Raw genomic sequence first — 24232 nt, 5'->3', positions numbered from 1 at the left:
CACGCAAGTTATCTTGTTGTCGTATTGTTTAGATCTCATATCCATAGACGATCACACAAAGTGTGAACCTATTAGTTGTATTGTCTCGACTCAGTCCATAGACAATCACTTTCGGAGAAAGGACTTATAGGTGGAAAAGTTTTAGATTGAAGTATATTTGGGTACCCTCGTCTTTTCAGTTGTAAAATAATAAATCAGAAACACAAATCTTTTTGGGTTCTCTTGAAGCTCTTTGATAGACTTATAAAAACAGTTCCTTGGGTGTTTCTCAACAATGTAAGATGTAAGAGTTGCTGGAAAGAAACTCTTTCTTGGTGCCATGGAGAGCAATAAATTTTTCACCTCAACACAACTTGATTGTGTTGAAAGTGCATCCTCACCAAGAAATGTCTGGTTATGTATACAATGAGGGAAGCACAAGAACTGGGGCACACATATTATGTTGCGTATGATTTTGAATGTTTGGTAACTTTGTAGAATTCGATCAGATCCTTCTAAAAAGGCATGTCTCTAAACTTTAACAAGTTTTATGATGATCTATGTACCTTGTGTATCGTTCATGTCTTGATTTGTGTTTAAGGTTCTTAAATGTTCCGGATTGAAAATAGTTATTCGGGATGTTTTGGCCTTCTTGGTACAATTCAGGTATGCTACATGTTTGCATACCAGTTTACAAATGATTTTTTGTAATAAAATCCATGGAAATTCGTTTGCATACCATTTTGCATACTGAAAATCCGTTTGCATACCCGTATGCATACTTGCCTATAGACGTCGATATTCGGTAAACCTGTTTTGGTTGTATCTTCTTCGTCCGAACTCGGAATGACCTCATTCTTTTTGAATTCTATTCCTATTTGAATTCTCTCACAAATGAAGATTAGAATTCTTGAATTTGGAAGAGTTAAGACTGGTAATTGTCGTGTCTCTTGTTTTTGAGTGTTTTTCTCCGTTTCGTCGCAGTTGTTCCACTTCTCTTGGACTTAGGCACTTGGATTCTTAGAGTACCACTCTTTTAATCTCATTTGTAAATTTTACAAGAATGTTGTTGGTGAATCACAAAGAAGGAAGTTCAAGAATGGGTAGTACTACCCATTGATATGGGATTCTTGAATGTTCACAATCATCTTATGTGAACTATAATGCATGCTCGTTAATGACTTTGTATGTTCTTCTTTGTTAAGAAAATATTTTTATGCGCCTTTGGTAGCTATTATTGGTGTAAATACGTGCGAAAAAGATATTCTACCATGTAAGGACAAATCATCTTGTGTGTGCATTACGAGTTTGTCTTGATTTTGTCTAGGAAACTTCTTATGAGAATTCTATTCTTGTGTTTTTAAGAAGGATTACTAGTGTTTGGAATATACATTATTATGATTACACATAGCTAGTTCCAAAAGTTTTCATCTTCGATGTTTTTATATTTATTTATTTAATCTCTTTCAAAGTTTGTGTTATTGGTTGTATATTGTAAAAATGTCTTCTAAAGTTTGTATTACTCGTTAAAAACTTGAAAATTCAAAAACTTTGTATACTTACCAAGTTTCAAGAGTTTGAGTGACTTTTGTGTATACATTTTCCTTGATTTAAGTCTTGCAAAATACATAAAATTTTGGAAGACTTCCAAAAATCTTAAAAACATTTTTTATTCTCTTTTATTTTATTCCATAAATATACAGTCTATAAAACTCATATCATAAATGTATATAAATTACCCCATGATATGATTAGCAATAAAATACATTTATGTACTAAAAGTGATTAACACATAATAATTAAATTAAAAACATATATATATATATATATATATCTTTCAAATGTGTTTTTAATTTGATTATTACGTGCTAATCACTTATCTAGAGTCGATGTGAATGCTAAGAAATGTAACTTCTTCTTTCATAGGGATAGTTATACAAAAGGGAATGCCTTATGCTATGCCGAACAACACAAAACAATAACAGATCACATCAACTCATTGAATCAAATTCAAACTAACACACATAAATCTTATGAATCTAAAAAGTGAGATAAAGGGTTATATGGGGAACTACCCGCTTAAGATCCGAACGAGTCTTACAATTAAACTGAAGTTCAAACTGAGAACCACTGTTGCACATACAGTGTTCTCAACCACTTGTTCTTAAATTTGTGTTGTGATATTTTGAGTATCACCTATTAAACTGACACTTGATTCTCATCTTAAATTGTTCTTTCCAGTAGCAACCAAACCTGTGAGGTTAAAACAAAAATAATATTAGATCTGAAACTAATTTCATTTAAAGAAAGCGCGTTTTGAAACTAGTTATTTGGTCCACAATAATGTTGGTATATGATATCCTGAAGCATCATAACAAATTTTTTATCTAAATCAAATACCATCGAAATTAGTGTTTATCAGAGTTAAAATCTTGGCCTAAAAGAAAAAAAACAAAAAACTTACTATGTATGTGGGAAAGAAGCTGGGAGGAAACAAGTTAGGGGGAAAGAAGTTGATGCTGGGGGAAGGCTGGAGGATCGACAAGTGGATTTTTCTTGACTGCTTCATACAAGCTCATTTGATAAATGAACGGAACTGCAACTGCGAACACAGAGCAACCAACAAGGTTTAACCAATATATCCAATTCAACATTGATACATGTGTCCTGAAAATTAGAAACCTCTCAAATTTAGTAATGTCGGATTTTAAGTCAGACGGAAAACCAGAGTGAGCTATTGGAACTTCTACATCTTCTAGTAAATATTTCCCTTGTTTCACTAAGAAGTTCACTTGATCGCAAAGGTCTTTCAAATCCCTTTGAATTCTCTTGAATTTCATTTCGGACTGATTTTCGAGAATAACATCAAGTAGGTGAGAACAAATAAAAACCAATACGTCTCTGATTCAATTTCTCTCGCATATTGATGATATAGTATGCTGATAAGACAAGGAACGCCAAGCTTCCTATATTTACCTTCTCAATTGCAGAATCTACTTCATCCTTCATATTTTTCGCAAGTGTGATAATATCTTCGAGTTCTTTGGTAATATTATCGATGTCCTTTTTCCAACCTTTTTGGACATCTAGAAATGATTAGAAAAGAAACTTCAATACATATAGCTAATAATTTGACTTAATCTAAACAGGAATTAAAACCAATTTGTTAAGTATTGATGAGAAGTATAGATTTATTTTCCTTGTTTTCCTTGTTCTCCTTCAGGCTATCAATTTCTTTATTTATCCTTCCTTGTTCCTTCACGACCTTCTCAACTGCCTCATTTAGTTGACCTAAATCCATGATGTTCCAAAAAAAAGTGTAAACAAAAATCATGTTGATGGCTACACAAATGTAATACAAGAAACTTCCATCTAAATAACTCAAGAAGAGACGACAAAAAAAATGTATGTAACAAACATGACCTAACTAAATATATATTTTCACCCAAATTCATGTACAAAGGAAGGATAGAGTACTTTGTAGAGATTTAGGTCAGCATAAAAACTGTTCAATAGTTGAGGTTTCAGGATCACTTCCAAATATACAAAGGGAGAAACTTTGAAACTCTTTCAGTGTGTTTATCGAGTGGAATAATGGAAGATGCTGACGAGGTTTTAGGGCTTCTATGGGAAAAGAGTAAAACAAAAATGATCGGAGGAAAATATGAAGAATATACTGAGGGTTTTAGGGCTGTAGTTGTTGGGGTTAGAATGATACGGGGGATAAGGTTTGGGGTTTTGTAGTTTGAATTATGGTCAAAGAAGTTCAGATGTACGAATTTGATCTGAACTCTCATTGGAGAAGTGGTCGATTTATACAGACCTTTTCCAGTTGGGTTTTGATTGACAGTTGGTATCCAACAGTGAGACATGCTCCAGTTTTTGTTACAGGTTATTAGCGATTGAGATGAGAATTTATTTCCCTCCACCAAATTATGTTTTAGAGTGCAACTCATTATGCAGTATTTCCCATGATACAGTGGTACCATGTTCCGTGATATAAAATTGTTTTTCCTCCACTTCCTTTTGCATCGTTAAATCGCAATTCTTTTTCATAGAATTTAGGCAACATATAACCTGACCACTTGGAAATTGGATGGTTTTGTAGATTAATACACAGTACCAGTATTCATAGGGTGACAAATTCCAAAATAAATTACTCAAGTATAGTAATAGATGATTTTTTTGCCGGAAAGTTTTTCTTGGCACTTTCCAATCGAATTGAAAACAGTCAAAAACATGAGATCCGCCGCCAGACTAAACCTTGAAATAGTTTATTTATTTATATTTTGGAGTACTTACCACCTTACAGAGATATCCAGTCGAAATTTGACCACTTTTCATGATTCAGACTTATCCCTTGTAGAGAGACTGCATGATAGATGTAAGGACTCATGTGATTTACAGGGTTTACTTAAAAAATAATTTTAGTGATTTCTAAAGACTTTAACAAATTTAAAAAGTATGGTGTTATTGGTTGTGTACTTTTACAAAGGGAGTGACTAAATACGACCTACACTAATGTTAATTACAACCCTTTTAAAATGTTGTGAACCTTATTCATGTAGGTAAACGAAACATAGTCATCATCTTCGTTGTAGTTCAAAGGGGAAAAAGGAAGTTCCACAGATAGAGCCAAAACAAAGATGTTCTTGGAGTAAAATTTTACTCCAGCGAAGAGAACACTAACGGAAGATGAAATCAATTGGTTTTATTACCGAATGGATAAAACAGTAATGATTTTCTTAAGCCGTTGAATTTATTGGACAAAAAATTAGGGTTCGTTCGTAAAGCTTGATAGTACTTGCAGTTATTTTGTCTGATCAAAGTGTTGATTTGTGATCGAAATCACCAAGTCTTACTTCATACCCATCTTAAATTAAATGAGTGATAAACTTCAAAATATGTGACTTTGTTTAGGGATTTTTTTCTAAACTGTTTTTATCATATATGATTTTTGAAATAGTACGATTTGAAGATACTTCACTAATTTTTCATTCAATCTTAGTAAAAATAACATTGTAATCTCTGATTTTTGAATGTACGATGAGAAAGTTTCATGTTATAGGATTTATTTTTGAAATTAATTAATGATTCAACATTAATTTTCGGGTGTGGATGGGGAAGACGATGAAGGGGTGTGGATGGGGAAGACGATGAAGGATGAAAGAAAGTTTTGTCTACCCACCTAAACAAGGTTCACGATATATTAAGAGGGTTGTATTTAATCTTTGTGTGGGTTGCATTTAGTCATTGCCTTTAAAAAACTCTTTCAAAGTTTGTGTTACTTGTAGATTGTAAAAATGTCTTCTAAAATTTGTATTACTCGTTAAGAACTTGAAAATTCAAAAACTTTGTATACTTACCTATTTCAAGAATTTAAGTGACTTTTATGTATACATTTGCCTTGATTAAAGTCTTGCAAAATATGTAAAATTTTGGAAGACTTCCAAAAAAAAAAAAAATATATATATATATATATATATATATACTAAAAGTGATTAGCACATAATAATTAAATTAAAAACACATTTGAAAGAGATATATATTTTTATTAAACATCTCTTTCAAATATGTTTTTAATTTAATTATTATGTGCTAATCACTTATCTAGAGTTGATGTAAATGCTAAGAAATGTAACTTCTTCTTTCATAGATTAAGGATAGTTATACAAAAGGGGGTTATTATCCAACTAGTTTTTAGAGGTTATGTAAAAATTGGAAATATCTTCAAAATTCGTCTATTAAAACTCAAAAAAAAAAGGTGAAACATATATATATATATAATATTTATTGTATTTTGTTAAACTAAAAAAGGATGTTATATATACAATAATAATTTTATATTCTTTTAATTAGTTGAAGTTAATATAATAAACAAGGTATGATAAATTACATATTTGTATTTCTCATGCAGATCTCTATATAAAATTTGTTTTTACAACTCTTTAGGATTCTACAAATCTCTGTAAGACATTTGATAACTCTAAATAACTTTGCAAGGTTTTGTCAAATTCTGTAAAACTCTCAAAAAGTTATTAATTTTCATGACTCTTTTTAAATCTTTACAATATGTAAAAGTATTTATTGAGTAAACCCATGTTAGACTTTTCCTTACTTTGTCAGAGGTCTTGACTACAAAAGTCAATGTCCAATGTTGAGTTGTAGTTGTCTTTATAAAAGTGAGATCAGAGTACCACATGTGATGTGGACGAAATTGTTTTTTCTGTCTACATAATCACGAGTGAAACTTACTCGAGATAGTTAGATAATGAACTGATCATAGCGTTGGTATGTTACCGTTATGCGTGACTTGTTAGGATTCAACATCTATTCATGTTTCTTTTGCCAATTCTCACCCCTAAAAGTTAACGGGTAAAAGAGGTGGATAACCGTTGGGTGGGGTGTGTGGGGGTAGGGGGTGGGGGAAGAGGTGTCTAACATTTGGGTTTTTTTAGGCAATAAATATCTCGTTTCCAAATTGGGGGTTTAGGGTTTTCAGTAAAAGTGATCTATCCATTGGAAATCACTGAAATTATCGTGAAGTTTGTTTTTAAAGATGGATAGAAAGCACTAAAAATCGCTGCAACTCCTAAGCTTGTACTACTTTTTCCTCTTCTTTTTTCCTTGTTTTTGTTATCAAAACTTTCCATGACATGCCTAATATCAGTAAATATAGAGGATAAGTTGAGATATTCCGGAGGAAAGAGTCTGGGATGACTAATAAAGATAGCTCTTCCCTATTTTGTACATCCATGACTTAATGGTTACTGGTCAATGTAATAATGTTTGGGTGCTCAAGAGTCTGGCCAACAGGTAATGACTGTAGAAAAATGTTAGTATACAACAAAATTGTGTTCATTCATTAATGTACCAGCGATTCTACATAGGAAAATGTTAGGAAACTAACATACAGTGTTAGTTGTTAGCTACTTGGTGTTCTGATAGAAAGTCTAACTAAAGTAAAATCTAATAATCCCCTTCGTTTCAAAATAATTGGATGGTTTCATGTGCAATAATTCTCAATTAACATTATATTGATATAACTGAATCTACAGCATCCAAAGAGACAAGACTTTGCATATGATTTTTTTAGCAATTTATCATCCTCAAATCCAATTTTTTAAACAGCATCCAAGTACCTAAAAGTAGATTGTAAATGTGTGATTGATACTTTCCATCCAAACCCCGATAAGCTATGAATTATCCTTCTGTCTTGATGCATTCAATATAGCTGAAGTACTCGTGGAAATCCCAATGATGCTCGTAATCGAGAGACGGTATTGAGTGTTTTTTATCCCAATATTTGGTACCATAGTTAAACACCCATATGCTGCTCCTCCTCCTCCTCATCATCATCGTCCTCATCATCCTCATCATCACCACCACCATCACCATTACCATCATCCTCATCCTCATCCTCATCACCACCACCACCACCATTTCCATCCTCCTCCTCTTTATCATCATCGTCCTCATCTTCCTCCTCATCACCACCACCATCACCTCGACCAGAACCACCATTACCATTATCATCATCATCAACATCATATTCACCTCCTAGAAGAATTTTTTTCTTGTTCCATAACTTCTTCTTCATCGCTTCCAGTAGAAGACACAACAGGTTAGAATAAAAACCGACTAATCCGACGACTCATTACCTATATCTCTAGGTTCATGGATAGAAAAGTTTACCTCATTCGGTCGTTTTTCGCTTAATGGACCGGAAATTAAGTATTTTCCATGGCGAGGAGGTCTGGAAGGAGGAGTTACCATGGGATTCTTATCTTTCATCTTGCTACAATAGTCCAAAGACAAAAATAAAGAACCAATAAGACATCATTTATATTGTCTCAGACCAGGGGGGTCGTCAATAAGAAAATGTTAAACATAAACGACCCTTAGCCACAAATGACGACTCCAGATTAGCTAATGACAATTCTAAAATATACAATGACGACTCTACTGCTCTCAGATGACGACCCTTCCAATTTTTTGGACAGAAAGGTGGTTATTTATCATGTAGAGTCATTAGGGTTTAGAAATGGGTCGCCAATCGTTAATGGTTTAGAGATTATACTTGACGACCCTTTCATTATTTAGGACAGAAAGGTAGTTTTGTATTATAGAGAGTCGTTACATTACAAAAAAGGTCGTCAACAATATACTTACTAAATTGACGACTCTAATCTAGGGCAAAAATCTAGTTCTAGGGTCGTTATCTCCCTCAGCATAAAGGTTAACGATTTTTTATTATATCAACATGCAGATGAAAAATCGTTAGGATACAAACACATCGACATTAACGACCCTTGAACTGTAACTGCAATTTTGCAGTTAAAAACCTAATTTTTCAATTAGTATATCAAATTAAAGGCAAACTAAAATTAGATTAGGTGGTTTCAGTTCACATACCTTCTGATTGGATCCATACCTTGCTCCGATTTTGCCTGATTTGATTTCTCTTTGGTTCTCGAATAAACCCTTGCTTTTACCGTTTCCACGAGATTGGGGATTTGAATTTCTTTTCTAACAGTCTGCTTAGTACATGCCATGTTTGTAGAAGAAGTCAATAACATCGCCGGGAAGCTAAGTTGGTATGGAAAAACTGTAGCTTGCGGGAAATCCTTCTCAATACAAGTCCTCGTACACGGTTTTAGAATAGAACTTCGATAGGCGAGAGGTGTAAGCATCGCGAGATGTTCAGCCATCTCATACTAAACGAAAGAAAAAGAGAAAAAACGCAATAAGAAAAGTCAAGAAAGTCATGGCTTGTCAATGCAGGGTAATCCTCGATTAAAGTTTTTGCATCGACGATTATGACGATGAATCATTTGAAAAGAAAAAATTCTCTGGGGTCGTCAATGGAGATGAAGAGCAGAGAGAGAAAAAGGGGAGGAGAAGAAGAGTGTTTGATTTAGAGTTGTAATGAAATTGGGGGCCTAGGATTAAGGATTAATAGGATTTTTAGATTAGTTATTAGAGAAGGGAAAAATGGTATTTCCACCACCATTTGGAACTCCGTGTGATTTCTGATATGGGTATAAATTTTTAGAGGCTCCTAATTGTTTTTTGGGGCCCCCAATTAATCATTGCTATATATACACATACAACTCGGAACATACGTTGGACTAGTAGACACCATTTACTTGCCACAACTCAATTTACTTGGCCACGACTCTATTATACTCGAAATCAAATCTTTTAGTCTATTTCGTTTTGTTCTCTTTTCTATAATAATCATGTTCGCCCCACTCAGTCAAATTCACAGTCAAACCCACCGTGAAGGTGGAGGTGACGCTGACGTGGGCTTGACTTCAGGGACGGAGGTATATGGAGTTCGTCTAGAACAAAAAAAAATCTAGCCAAAAAATATTAATAAAACCTAACTAAAGCTCTATATTGTTTTTTGAAGTCGGCTAGAAAAAAAAAGCTACAGTAAAAACTTCATATATTAATAAACTCTATATATTAATAAAAAAATCACGGTCCCAACTTGGTCCAGTTATAAATATTAATAAACTCCACATTTTAATATTAGTAGATTTTTCTAGTCCCATCATAAGTAATTTACCTCCATATATTCATATAATCGACATAATCGAGTATAATAGATCTTGTTACATCAAAATTTAAGATAAAGAAAAAATATGTATCTATAGTTGTTGAGAAAATGATGTAATTTTTTTGGATCATAATCGCATTTTTTGATTTCTGTATGCATAAGACCTCGTTACCATGTGCACCTTCTTGTTGAAGCCAAAATATTTCCAACTTATCGAGCATGTTTAAAACTTCTTGTCGAGCAATTTTTTTTAAAATACCTCTCTATATTAATAAAGTCCATATATTAATAATTTTGTGAAGTTCCAAAACTATTAATATATGGAGTTTTTACTGTAGCTAAACTCGGGTTCGCGTTGGAAAAACTAAAACCACTACCAAGTGTACTAGACGTCGGCATGCCTAACTAATCCTGATGATTTGTGATTGAACATAGTCGTTTTAATTTTCTTGGTGATCAAATCTCTTCAAGAAACTTTTGAATAATGTCAGCATTTATGCATGCAGTTTTTCCTTCTTTTTTTTTCCTATATTGTCAAAGACCATAAGTTGTTGAATCTTGCAACCGGTACAAACCGCAATGCCATTTTTGGTTTCTCTTTTCTTTTTCATTTGCAAGTGCTTAACTTTGATTTTACTTTTCTCTTACCAGTGGAAACAAAATATTCATTTGAGATTCATTTGCAAGTGCTTAACTTTCTAGTGGTGGCGACGGGACAAAATACGGATGCGCATATACCGGAAATCGAAGGTTTGGATAGTTTTCCAGGGGAAATTCTTCACTCTACTAGTTATAAATCTGGAGCCAAGTATGCCAACAAGCATGTTTTGGTTCTTGGGTCTGGAAATTCTGGCATGGATATTGCTCTTGATTTAGCAAATTTTGGTGCTAAGACATCAATAACTGTCCTATACCCGTAATACTAGTCATAATTTTCTTCCATAATGTCGATAACTTGACCAAATAATTATGCGTCTAGCAGGTTCATATTCTGAATAAGGAGATACTCAACATTGGACTGATTATGATCAAACATATTCCTCTAAAAATTGTGGATGTCGTGCTTGCCATTTTGAGCAAGTTGATTATTGGTGATACAACTAAATATGGGATTCCCAGACCAAACAGGAATCCTTTCTCGTCGAAATGGATTATCGATGCTGGTACTCTTAACAAAATCAAGTCTGGTCATATTCAGGTATCTTCTAATATTTACATGTATGATCTAGCAAACAGTTGAATGTTTTGTTTTTCTTTTTCTGCAAGGATGGTGACTACCTACTGAATGAAAAAGGAAACTTACAAAGATCAGAATTTCATAACAGTTGGGTGTCCAAAACAAAATTTGCTAACAACTGGAAAGGGAGCAATGGTCTTTACTGCGTCGGGTTGTGCGGGAGAGGGATAGTCCCACACCCACCAACACAGTGTACTTTGTGCAAGGGATAGATAGCTATCATGACACTCAAAACCACTCTTTTGTCCAAGTGCTGTCCTCTTTTGACAAGCTTTATTATTTTATGGGTTTTAAGGGGCTCAAGATACTAATTATTGGTAAGAACCCAATTTCATGATTCTAATTCTAAAGCAATACACCTTTACTTTAACACTTGATTACCCTTGCATCAATTAATACCACTATGAGCATCGGACTCGATCTGGTTTTCTTGGAAGTTTACAAATGAAAGAAACTGTGAATAATTATGAAACCAGATATTTACATACAAGTTCCTGATTTTCTATTATTTTAGAAAAAAGTCCTAAAAAAGTTCCTGGTTTTCTACAAACTTCATTTCAAAGCTATTATTTTACAGGGAGTCATCGAATTATACTAGTAAAGGATTGTTTTTGCTTGGTAGTGACAATTTTGGTAGTTTTTTTTTTTCACTTGGAGGCAAAAGTGATGTTGCCAACATGAAAAGAGGCAAAAGCAATTACACCTTTGCAAGAAGTCACCATTAGATAAGATTTTGATTCTGTTCATGATTCTTAGCATCACCAGTATGCATGTTGGTGTCTTGAGTTAATGAAAACCCACTCAACAAAAACACAATTATTTTACAGTTCAAACATCTCAGATCAAAGCCCCTCTCCCTGTATTAATGTTGAATAATTTGACCCGTACACCTTTTGTCATAAACAAAACAAAAAATACAGCAGCATTTAGCAAGTGTTGGGTCCAAACCCTAAAAGACCCTTCTCTCCATCAATAGATATCTGAATCCCTTCCTGCTGAATGTTTCCTATTATAGAAACCCCTAGATTGGATGGAGCAAATGCAAAACAGAACGTCCCCGTTTCATCTATTGGAATCAAGAAATTCCTAGCTGGGAGTGTCAATATTGACCCACCATAGAAGTGGAACGACACAGTTGGCACTCTCACCATTTCGAAACCCGAAAGATCGTAGCAAGTATCGAATATCTGCGCCCCGGGCACCCTGGGTAGACCCACGGTGCCGGAAACGAAATAGTTTCGGAAGATTTCGTACGCTTGGGTTGGTAACCTTGTCACTGCAGTTCCTGTGTCAATGATGACGCCGCCATCCCCCAACTCTGTCAGTTCGAACAAATGCTCCGGGATTGGAAGCCGAATTCCGCCCACGCCGAGGCCTACTAAGCTGACATAGTAGAAAGTGAGGGATTGCGGATTTTGCACAAGTGGAACCCATGTTGCGGAGGTTGATGAAACGGAACCACGCCCGAAAACTAATGAACCGTACGAGCCAGTACCTCCGCGACTGACGAGACAATACCCGAATGCCTGGTCGATTTGGGATCCGAGTTGGCCTATGAATGACATAGGCCCTCCACCAAGACCTAGTAACCCAGCTGCAGCAACAAACATACCTTGATTCCTATGCCCACACCCTATAGCTACATTTCTGACAGTAGTAGGCCCGAATGTGAGAGTTTCCAAGGCTAAAGTACCCGTGGTGAAGGACCCATCACCGTAAGAAACTTCGTAACGGCATCTCCCGGAATGACCACAACCGGAATTCTGATCGTCGAGACGGTTACAGACGGTGGATTCACATGACACGCCGGTGAACGTTGCCGAGTCAGACGGGTCGAAAACCGGGTCGGATTGTTGGTAACAAGAAGTACAAGGTTGGCACTGAACCCACATTAGATCACTACCGGAATCAATCACCATATACTGATTCCGCACCGGACTACCGACACCGATTCTTACCAGATATTCTCCACTTCCTAATTCCATTCCTGACACCACCTGTGAACCAAATTCTTCCTCTACGAAACCCTCATCATTTTTGGTGATTTTATCGGTGATGTGAAGGCGGCGACTTATGCTAGTGACCCGGTTGACGTCTCGTTTGATACGTTCACTCAGACGGTGGTGGTGGTGATGGGATAAGTTTTTAGTTATATGATCTCTGTGAAGTAAATTCAGCTTCAGTTTCCACTCATCAGCTGTAGTACTACTCTTTGAGAGTTCTTGATAGCTTTCTAAATCGGACATTGGATGGATTTTCGTTCCCGCTAACGCTTCTCGCACGTTCAATTCAGTATCCACCGCGGCTGAGCCACTGAGTGAATGTAGCACCATTACCGCCATGAGTAGTGGTGGCAATAGAGCTTCTAAGGATGCTACCATCTTCGTTTAATCTTTTTTGATAGATGGCTTCGGATTTTCGCCTGTGAATCGAGTGTTGTAAACCGGGTTGTGCTACTTGGTTTTGATGAGGTTTTCAAGTAAAGAGATGCTTAGGATTTCTAGAGTTATGAGTAGGATGATATATATTGGATTCTAAACAGAGATTACTAGAGGAAACTTCTTTGGTTTGATGATGATAATAGGTTCCTGGAATTGAGTAGTGGAAGCTATAATTGACTGCAAGATGCATGTAGTGTAAGGATTCAAATTCCATATAATCTTCATTTTTATATTCTAGTCTTTGTCTTTAAAAACAGCCTTTTAGACCTAAAAAGAGATCAACTATAATAGTAGTATAAAGAGATACCATGTTTTATGCAAGGTACACCAATATGCAATAGAGGCCACTTTTGACATGACAGGGTCCTGACACTTAGATGATGATATTCAAAAACTCTTTAACATATTGTCCATTCTGAAGATATAGGGTACGTGAATAGTGGGGACATCACCAGATAAGTTGCAACTTAAAAGAAGACTACCAAGCAAATATTGGGGATGAAATAAAGATGCCAAATAGTGCCTCAGGGTGTTGATAGAGTTGAACAATTATATCTTTAATTGAGACTTTTTATGTAGAAGAATGATGGGAGGTGTCCCTAAGGCACGGTCATTCTTTTTTTTTTCTACTTTTTGCAAAGCGGTTTCTTTTCTATGCAAATGTAATATTCCTCCTGCATGCTGCTATTGCTTTCTTGACTAAATTCCTTGATTCATACGTTCCCATTCAGCAACTTATCTCGAGTCTTTTGCAAAGCATGGTGTAAAACTAAAATGAACATGACAGGAAAAGATCAATTTTCGCGGCTGTGATAATAGAACAAGAAAAAAATCATTTCAATTTTGCTATGGCTTGGTAAAAACATCACTAGTGAATTCACTCATGACTGTAGTTTTTTAAGATCGATCCTGAAGAGATCTCACCATTGAATTGACCTATGGCATTCTCAGTCTAAAGACAGACTTTCAACATTTTTCCATCCTCAATCTTCACCAAATTTTATTTTAATTTTCAAGAAATGTGCAGCATATTTAAATTGGTTGGTTTGAAAAGGGAAACATGTCTAGCTCTATTGAAGGCATATTTTCAGGAATAGCTTAAGATAATGGAGAATGAAGAAACCATGAAAACACAATATTCTAATGCATATACAAACATCTAAAGTTTTCATTTGTACTTTAGCAGCAGAAAGTGTACAATTATACCTACTAGTTTATTTTCATTTTTTTCCTTCTTCCCGTAGGAATTCTGCTCTGGTGTTATTTGTGTAAAGGATAAGTGAAGGTCCTGAATTTTGCTTCAAATGGTAAAATAATATTAATTTCTTTTTTTCGTTTAACAAAGAATGTCTACATGATTAAGGAAACCTCAAAATTCAACGAATACATGCATAGAAAGAGTACCGAACATTTGGGACCTGAAGCTAATACTTGGCTTGGTTATGGCCATCCTGTGTTCGCAAGCAGAACATTACTATCGCAGTACAGATTCTTTGACAAACGACCTACCTCCTGAACTGAAATATCAGAAGCTCAAAAGTTAGAAATTATGTCAGATAGAATGATATAACCACAAGGCAAATTGTTAAAAAGCATAAAAGCTAAAACTCACGAGTATTCAAGGTGGAGATTCAAGAATCTGGCATTTTCCTTGCTCTGTGACATCGTTACGGAGCCTTCAATGACTTGATCTTGCTTCACATCTATCGGTTCGTAAAAATACAACAAAGTCTGCAAAAGTTTGGTACGTTTCAAAATGAATAAGATTGCCAAACAAGCTCACATTTAGTTAAAACTAGCTTCAAGAACACATAGCATAAACAAAACAAAATAGGAATTTACCTGTTGCCAGTGTGTTGGAGGCTCCTCCGGAGCAGTAGATAGAACTAGCACCTCATCGCATTTTGCCCGTTTTTTCCTCTGACTGGCACCTGGAGAAGGAATGTCAGATGATACAGTACTGCCTACATGTGACTGTGTCTGGTTATTGCTCGGAAAAATAGCAGGTCCGCTGAACTCAACATCAAACCAAAACGCAAACCCATGAAACGGGGCTGAAAGAAAAAAAGAGGTGCAAAACAAAGTTCAGTCAGCAAAAAGCAACATAAGAAACATGAAAGAAAAGAATGAATGAATGATAAAGCGCCAAGGTAATTAGACCTTGCATCATCGATGTAAATCTATATCTTGCAGTGATAGATTCAAGCTCCTGGATTGTGACAGTGTAGCAGTCCACATGCTTTATCTATTAGCCAAGTCATACATGCTATTCAGTTGTTAATTCTCCATGTATGAAAATGCTCATTTGAATCAAAAATCCACATTAAATAACACCAACAATTTTCCTTAAATTAGCAAGTTTTACAGAATCCCACAACGAGTAGAGAAGAAAAACTTACCACGAATGGCCATGTTAATACATTTTCTCCAGTTATTGTCTCGATACTTGGTTCCTCAAATGCACACTGTTTCGCCAGCGGCAGCATGGCAGACACTGGACCAACAAGGAACCTTTTCATGTCAAAACTCAAAACAAGTTGAAGGATAACAAAATCTATGACATATGAATCCGCTGTTTCCAGAAAACAAGCATCATTTATAAAATAGCCTAGATCACATCATAGATATGAAAATCTGGGCAGTGGACAAAGATAGCCCTTAAAGAATCATCAGTTTGGGTACAAAATACAAACCCTAGCAAATAAGAAGATAATGCTTAGCATAATTAATACTCACTATCAATTCCATAAACATTCTTCCAGAAATCAATACTTTCACTGTATCTGTCACAATGTGTGACAGGTGCCATGTACAACTGCAAAAGCACACGCCAGAGATCAGCATAAGATGTTTTCTCCAGTTAACTGGGAATTTCTGTAATAAAAGTAAGAAAGAAAACTTTGAATATAATCATTTGAACAGGTACCATTACACAATCATGTATATCCAATTAATAACAGTATAATACGTATCTTCAAGTTTTTAAATTCAACTTCAATGAACTAGCTATACAGATGCTGTGTAATGTGACAATATGTTAGATAATTGAATTACCGTGGCATGTGATGGGAGAATAAGCCCTCCAGGTTTGAGCCAACGATCTCTGGCAGTAATTACACTACCCAGCATACTCTACAAGGAAAAAGAACAACAATTCAGATGACATGAAAGAACATGCACTGACATGGTAATGTCAGAAACCAGTTGGGATAAAACAGAAAGTTGATGGACAGAGGGCATTCTAACATCAGGAAAAAAACATAGATACAGCACCGAAGCAACAGCACACACTCATTTTCAGTTTCACTTATTTGAGAGACCGGCATATCTGTCCTACTTATACTAGTAGGTATTATTCCCCATGAAAATGAAGTCATTACAAACCTCATATAAGAGCATGTATCCCATCCATTCGGAAATGATAACGTCAACCCCCTCTGGGATTTCGACATCCTGCATTTAAAAGCATCAGAAAAAGGACAGGCACATAAAGCTCTTTCATATTATTCAAATGAAGGTAGAGAGATATGAGGTCCTGAGCTAGGGAAAGAAGATTTCCAGGTATCTAAAATGGCTACAGTTATATAGTTGATAGTTTTACTGGTGACCGTATGTGATTATTCCAAATATCCAACTAAACTTGCTAATTGTCTAGATAGGTCAATACCAGTTCACTCACCAATCTGAGATCTTCAATATGGATCTAAAATAAGAAGATCAGTATTTCCAGTATTTATTAATGGAGTATGCTCCGAAATGATTGAATCGATAAGCCGTACGTAACCTATCTTCACAGATGGCTTTTGCCAAACGAAAGGAGTAACAGCTGAGCGTAAAAGATGGCTGAACCAATCCATGAACATATATCCATATATATCTAATCTCACAAACTTGGAATATCAATATTGGATATAAACACAAATTATAGTTCGTAATGGCAAAAGTACAACTCCAATGTCTTAATATAGTTCAGGGATCTTACCTCCACTCTTCCGTGTAAAACAATGACCTTGTGAGATAACTTATTAGCTTTGACAACTTCATTTGCCTGGTAAACAATTTCATTTGAGCAATTGGTCAAATGCACAATACATAAGATGGGAACATATGGGGTCTGAGCAATACAAAAACCAAAGGTGCAAAGTATGCCAGAAAAGGCTGGCATTTTACATGATAGAACCGCTTATAAAGGAGTAAACTAAAAGAGAGAAGAAATATATAGCACTTGATAATTTTCTTTTGATATGGTTCACAAACTATTATAATATTACAATGAACATGAATTATTAAGCAAAACTAAGGCCCCAAAGCAAGAAAGTACCTGTATAGCAATCTCACTTGCATCAATTGCATAAACCTGACAGGACAATATAAAATTTAGGGACAGGATAGGACCCAGTAGTATTGCACCAAAATGATAGAAAAGAAACTGCATTTACGCCGGGTATATATCAAACAAACTTTGCAACTCTATATCAAAGAAATCATAGGTTCCTTAAATCAAAGTTCAAAAGATCCTCTTTGATGATCTTAGCTATCTGACAATCTTTAAGTAATTTATATATGGGCTTTATTGTCTTTGTTGTCGTCATGATTGCTAACTATTCCATTATTATCAGAGACGTGAGATGCTGGTGACTTTAGGCTCTTTCTACAAGATGAAGGGACTACAGCACCGAAAGGATGCAACCAGATGGGCTTGCAGTAACACTTAGACTTGTGTTCTTTTGGAGCCTGTCACTAGAATTTCAGACATGTACATACTACATTTTTCTTCATCGTATCTCAATGGGGAAATAACTCAAGTAGTTTACAAGACAAAGTATACTGACTAAAAATAGTCCCTTTGGGACCTGCACTGTACTTCTCTCTTATTTGAGGTTCAGAAACCAGTGTGGTTTACAACATTATACCGCAAATACTTATATAACACTAAATCTAGTGATCAAACTGAACCAGTTACACTTCTTTCTGGGTTATAGAAGCAAAACGTAGTTATCTTTCCAAATCTGGTTGACAGGAAAAAGTTTTTTCCACATGAGTAAATGTCCTAAAATGCTGCCAACAGGCCTTACCCGCTTTGCACCAGCAAGAGCACAAAATATAGAAAGGATGCCAGTTCCACAGCCAACATCCACTACAACCTGCACAAGAAAAGCATAGGTTAAACAGGAAAGGCAGTCATAGGTTCCTCGTATTTAAAGGTGAAAGACGCTCTTCGTTTATGTAATTATTTATATAGTTTGTTCACGGTGGTTGTAAAACCCACGATCCCCCGAGTAGGGTTCTCAAACTCATAGGAAACAGAGTTCTCTTTACCTACTTATTTTTCTAAGGTAACATCCAATAACTTTTACGGTCTGTCATGGGCTTCTACAAGTATGCACTGCAAGATAAAAAGTAAGATGTTATTCTCCTATGTTCCACCTTAACTCTATTGAGTGCTTGTATACAGTAACCAACCGGGATACAGAAAATCACTGTCCTTACTTATATCCTCGCCCGACAAAAAGAACAAAAACTATTTAACTAAAATCCACAAAAAAATCCCTCACATCTTTGTGGATTTTCTCGCTCAGTATGGCTATTCAAATAAGTTTCTTCTCCCTATTCATGCATAAGTACAGTATACATACATTTGGGAAACAGAATCCACTATTCAATATCTGGAACCAACTTTCACTACGTTTATCATGAAAATAATAGATCGAAATCTTTGAGCTTTGAAAATATCTCATATGAAATCCAAAATCACAGGAACAAAAAGCCATGGTTAAAAACAGCATACAGGTCAAGCAAGATAGTACCTTGCCTTCTATAGAAGCATGATGCTGCTCGATAGCAGCTTTATAAGTATCAGTGCGTATGCGGTCCTGCGTATTACACAACACAATTAGCTCATATTTTGGTATTCTTATGTCATTTCTCACAAGAACATCTAGAAAACTAAAAAAAAAAAAAAAATATTCGAAACAGTATGAATGTAATGGTGGACATTGCTAGACAACAAGCGATGCATCTAGGACTAACATACATTCTCCACCGACTTATATGTTACATCAGCCTAACATTACTGGAACAAAGAAGCACAAATCTAGCACTTTTACTTCAACGTAGTCAAATAACCTAACATAGTATTTGAACAAAGAGGCACAAAGCTAACACCTTTCTGTAAAACCCTAATTAAGGGTTTTAAGAGAAACCCTTTTAATAGCAAAATCAAATGAACTTAAACCCAGAAATCTCCTTAAACAATAACGATAATACACACAAGAGAATATGATTAGAGTAAGAACCTTGATCATTTCTTCGTGGATACCAACATGAGAATATGATTGAAAATAAGCTTTATCAAACTCTGTACATGGTGGTGGTGGTGTTTCTTGATTATGAGGAACCCTAATTCCACCACCACCTCCTCTTTTAAATCGATCTTTTGTACTCGTATTCAATCGTTTCTCTGATGAACTGCCGTTTCCTAAACACCCATTACTGTAACTCGATGAGCTTGGTAACATTGTTTTTAAAGGGTTTAAGCTGAATTCGGAGAGACTACGAGAGAACTGAGCTCTTGAAGAGGAAAACAATTCCGAAATTTTACGCCTCTTTCTCTCTCAAAGTTGGAACCTTGTTTGTTTTTTCAGTCTGAGAGGGATTTATTTTTCTTTGGGGGATATACAGATTTTGGGAAATTGAATTGATGAACTAATGTAAGGTGCACTATGGCCTCTTCATATGGACCACGGCAAAAAAAAATCCAATTGCCATGCCACCGGCTAACCACTATGGAAAAACAACCGAGTGATGGTGTTTTTATCAATGTCGCCAGCGATAGTGGTATTATCGATGGGTATTACATTAATATCGCTAGATGGAATTTCTAACGCTGACGGTTGATTCTTTGTCACCCATAAATAGGTAATTTCGAAACTAAAAATTTACACCAAATTTTTTAGTCAGATCAATTCTCAATTTCGAAATTTTTCAAATGGCAGAAAACCAAACCCAACTTGATTTTTTTGGAGTAATACTTGAAGTTGTTATTAAAAAAATATGTAATAGTTATAAAGAAATAGGCAAAAGGCAAAAAAGTCATAAAGTTTTGGATATTAACCAACTCAAACTTACAGCTAAGAGAAGGTAAAGAAGAGTTCAACACAGAAAAATCAAGGCAAAGCAAATTTGAAGACAAAAAGTCACAAAAACAAAGGAAACAAGATGAAGAAAAGTGTCCAAAATGAGTGCCCGGGATTTATATTATTACAAACTTTATTCAAAATTATTAATGTCTAGTGTTATATCTTGTATAATGACTATTAATGATTAATTCGAAGTTTATAACAAAAAAAGCGCATTTGTAAACGAATTTGAAAATTTGACTTGTATTTTTGAAAATTAAACTTGTTAAATGAATTCGAGAAGTATTGTTGAAAATTAAGCTTATATTCTTAATTCAATCTTACATTTTAATTTTAACTAATAAAGGCAAATTTGAAGGCAAAAAGTCACAAAAACAAAGGAAACAAGATGAAGAAAAGTGTCCAAAATGAGTGCCCAGGATTTATATTATTACAAACTTTATTCTAAATTATTAATGTCTAGTGTTATATCTTGTATAATGACTATTAATGATTAATTCGAAGTTTATAACAAAAAAAGCGCATTTGTAAACGAATTTGAAAATTTGACTTGTATTTTTGAAAATTAAGCTTGTTAAATGTATTCAGGAAGTATTGTTGAAAATTAAGCTTATATTCTTAATTCAATCTTACATTTTAATTTTAACTAATAAAGTAAGAAAAATATTAAAACTTACATTTAGGCATAAGTTAATAATTATGAAACTAAAAAACTTAAAAATTGGATTATATTTGGTTAATACTTTTAATATCTCATAACAACTTTCATATTGGAAATTTTTGCTATTGGTGTGGAACCACTCTGCCTGATACCTTTGTTCAAGGTCCATCATGATTTCACAACTCCTTATGTTTCGATCTGTTTGCATTGCTAAAGCAACGTACAAAATAGTTTCCTTGTTGATTACATTGAAGCGATTACTCAACGTGTCTGCATCGCGATTGTGGAGGTTCATTGTTTCTTCTGAAACTTCATAAATACGTTTTCCCAAAATGGCGGGGCTAGGAGTGCCCACCAATGATGAGACGTCGTGTAAAAAAAACATAATGCCTACCATCATGATCAAGAAGAGGCACAAAGGTAGCACCTTTGTGCAGTCGAATAGACCTAACATAACTTAAACAAAAACGCACACATGTAGCACCTTCACTTACATTAATGCAGTGAATTAGACCTAACACAGTAGTAGACCAAAGAGACACAAAGCTAGCCGTTCTATGTAAACCATAATAAGGGTTTTAAAAGAAACCCATTAATAACAAAATCAAATGAACTTCAACCCACAAATCTACTTAAACAATAACAATAATACACACAAGAGGATATGATTAAAGTAAGAACCTTGATCATTTCTTCGTGGATACCAACATGGTTAAAAATAAGCTTTATCAAACTTTGTACATGGTGGTGGTGGTGTTTCTTGATTACGAGGAACCCTAATTCCACCTCTTCCTCTTATTTTAAATCGATCTTTTGTACTCGTATTCAATCGTTACACTGATGAACTATTGTTTTCCTAAATACCCATTACTGTAACTCGATGAGGTTGGTAACATTTTTTTTATAGGGTTTAAGATGATTTCAGAATGATAAAAATAAGTGAAAAATTGTGCACCAAATTTATAAGAAATTTTACACCCCTTTCTCTCTCAAATGTGGAACTTTTTCCCGTTTCACTCTAATTGAGAGTGATTTATTTTGAGTGTTGTTATTAGCAGGGAAAGAATGGATACGAGGAAAGAAGGATAATGGGGAGGGAACTAACTGTTAATGGTGGATTTTCGACAAAGGGTAAAATCGTAAAATCATGATATTTCATGATTCTGACCCGGCTTCAGGAATGTATGTGAAACTCATTTTTTATGATCCATGAACCATTTCAAGATCTCTGACTGAGTGAGCATCCTCTCAGAGCTATGATAAATATGTTCCTCGAAAAGCCTCTCAGCTGAGCTTTCGAAACTTTTCACATTTCATCATCACCTCTACGTATAATCGAAATGATTGGACAGCTTCTATACATATTGCATGCTAGTATAGAGTGTTAATTTCTTCAGGACGTCACACTGTTTGTTGTTCCTTGACTATGTAAAGAGAACGTGTATAGAATCTCCTAACGATTGGACGGATCCTAGACATATTGCATGCTAGTATAGAGCGCTAACGTCTTCAGGACGTCACACTGTTTGTTGTTTCCTGACTATACACCCCCAATATTCATAATGAGTATGATGCTTCCATTATCTCATACCTCGATTATCGAATAAACCCGCTCCTAGATATATCGCATGCTAGTATAAAGCAATTCATAGATTAATCATAGCGCGTCATTCATCAATTGAATTCCTAGAAAATAATCTATTTATCTCATTACTCCGTTCCACGGTTGATCCTCAGCTGGATTCCATTTATTAGTAATAGATACTCAATTTATTTTATTACTCTGTTTTATGATTGATTCTCAGCTGAATTCCATGAATTAGTAATAAACATTCACTGATCGGGCATCTGGGCCACCACCGAGTAAGCCCCGAGAAAATGGTGTGAGTGTACTTAGCAATAATGCATGAACGAGCACCCGAGTGCACGAACGAGCACTAAAAAATATGGACAAACGAGGAAACCTATGCAAAATAGGGAAGAAAAATAATATTAATAAAGTAATAAATAAGCGCCCAAGGGGCCGTCGTGGCTGGTCTCACGCCTATTTCTTTTATTTTACTTTATTTTATTATTTTCCCTAATCTAATGAAAACTTCTTCATTTGAGCAAACTCCCTCGTTTGAGCAAAATTCTCAGTTTCTCCATATTTCCTTCACATGATGAAAAATAATTAAAAAATAAGGAAAGGTGTCACGGGAGCGGGTCTACTAGCCGTCCGGCCATGCCCTAGACGTGGCCGGTCCCACACCTTATGATCCCTTACTTTATTGTAATTATTATTTCCTTCATCTCATGAAACTTCTTCGTTTGAGCAAACCCCTAGTTTTTCATATTTTCTCAAATATTGCTCAAACCATCAAAAAGCCAAAAAGTCAAATGGTCACATGACCGACTAGGCTACTCACGGGAAATACTAAAATATTATTATTCTAATATATTCTAAAAATATTGGTCAAATGAGCGAGCAAAATCGAAAGTTTCAATCAAGATCAAACTCTTCTGAAAATCCAGAATATTGCTCAAACGCGCACCAGAAAATACCAAAATTCTCAGGACTATGAAAGGGACACTGTGGTGACACAAGCATGCCACATTGGTCGACCAAGGTCGTCCCTTAGGCTTGCAAGGAGCCGGTCCCACACTCTTTCACAATTTTGACTTAATTAATCTTCTACAGTTCATAATTGGGTTCAAACTCTTTCCAACCAACTTGTTGGAATTTTTTCAATCGGCCACCAGCTGGTCCCACAACCACCAAGGGTAGGTTTCATACCCCTTGGTCGGTCCCTCACCTCTCCATAATTAGGTTTTATTTCCTAATGCTCAGACGAGCACTATTTTGAATAAATGATTAAACCAACATTTAATCATCCTTTCACCAACTGGTCTCAAAGGACTTTGGTACATGATCATTCAAACACCTGGGCGCTACATGATCGTCCCATCATCCTATGTAGCCGGTCCCTCTCTTACTCAGTGATTGATTTTCAGTAAATCATCAATTGATCAACAATCAATCAAAAATTAGGGTTTCGAACCAAATGCTCTGCAAATCATAATTCTGAGCAAGTTCAAGCACTAATAATTTTATGTTGATCCAGCAATCAACATCTTAATTAATTATATAATATTCGGTCCAACTACCAATATTTTAATTAATATTTTATTTGGTCTGGTTACCCAGAATTCATGAATTGAGCAATATTG

The 24232-nt window shown here is 35.2% G+C and overlaps 2 protein-coding genes across 3 annotated transcripts; both read right to left on the bottom strand.

Moving 5' to 3' along the window:
* Window positions 1-11618: 11618 nt before the first annotated feature.
* LOC113361036 (protein ASPARTIC PROTEASE IN GUARD CELL 2-like) lies at window positions 11619-13400 on the bottom strand. Its single transcript, XM_026604420.1, has one exon. The coding sequence runs from the start codon at window positions 13160-13162 to the stop codon at window positions 11708-11710; it is 1455 nt and encodes a 484-aa protein (XP_026460205.1). The 5' UTR covers window positions 13163-13400; the 3' UTR covers window positions 11619-11707.
* Window positions 13401-14515: 1115 nt separating this feature from the next.
* On the bottom strand, window positions 14516-21713 carry LOC113355597 (probable protein arginine N-methyltransferase 6). Of its 2 annotated transcripts, none has more exons than XM_026598495.1 (13): window positions 21704-21713; window positions 19030-19095; window positions 18298-18366; window positions 17544-17579; window positions 17205-17270; window positions 16607-16675; window positions 16277-16354; window positions 15959-16037; window positions 15622-15716; window positions 15383-15467; window positions 15065-15276; window positions 14835-14953; window positions 14516-14739 (listed from the first exon to the last, which is right to left on the bottom strand). In XM_026598495.1, exons 1-13 carry the CDS (start codon window positions 21710-21712, stop codon window positions 14697-14699), a joined length of 1026 nt encoding a protein of 341 aa, XP_026454280.1. In that variant the 5' UTR covers window position 21713; the 3' UTR covers window positions 14516-14696. The 2 variants fall into 2 exon arrangements, with proteins under 2 accessions (XP_026454280.1, XP_026454279.1); XM_026598494.1 differs by lacking the exon at window positions 21704-21713 and adding an exon at window positions 19519-19902.
* Window positions 21714-24232: the final 2519 nt, after the last annotated feature.

This window comes from Papaver somniferum, chromosome 3 (genome assembly GCF_003573695.1).
Source record: "Papaver somniferum cultivar HN1 chromosome 3, ASM357369v1, whole genome shotgun sequence".
In the NCBI taxonomy this organism is placed as follows: domain Eukaryota; kingdom Viridiplantae; phylum Streptophyta; class Magnoliopsida; order Ranunculales; family Papaveraceae; genus Papaver; species Papaver somniferum.
The sequence above is the reverse complement of the archived record's forward strand: the minus strand, read 5'-3'. Positions and strand labels throughout refer to the sequence as shown.

Coding starts and splice junctions, on each gene's coding strand:
- LOC113361036 (XM_026604420.1), bottom strand. CDS start 13,162: ATGGTAGCATCCTTAGAAGCTCTATTGCCACCACTACTCATGGCGGTA.
- LOC113355597 (XM_026598494.1), bottom strand. CDS start 19,740: ATGTTACCAAGCTCATCGAGTTACAGTAATGGGTGTTTAGGAAACGGC. Junction 19,096..19,518: donor TCCACGAAGAAATGATCAAG/GTTCTTACTCTA, acceptor TGTAATACGCAG/GACCGCATACGCACTGATAC. Junction 18,367..19,029: donor ATGCTTCTATAGAAGGCAAG/GTACTATCTTGC, acceptor TTTCTTGTGCAG/GTTGTAGTGGATGTTGGCTG.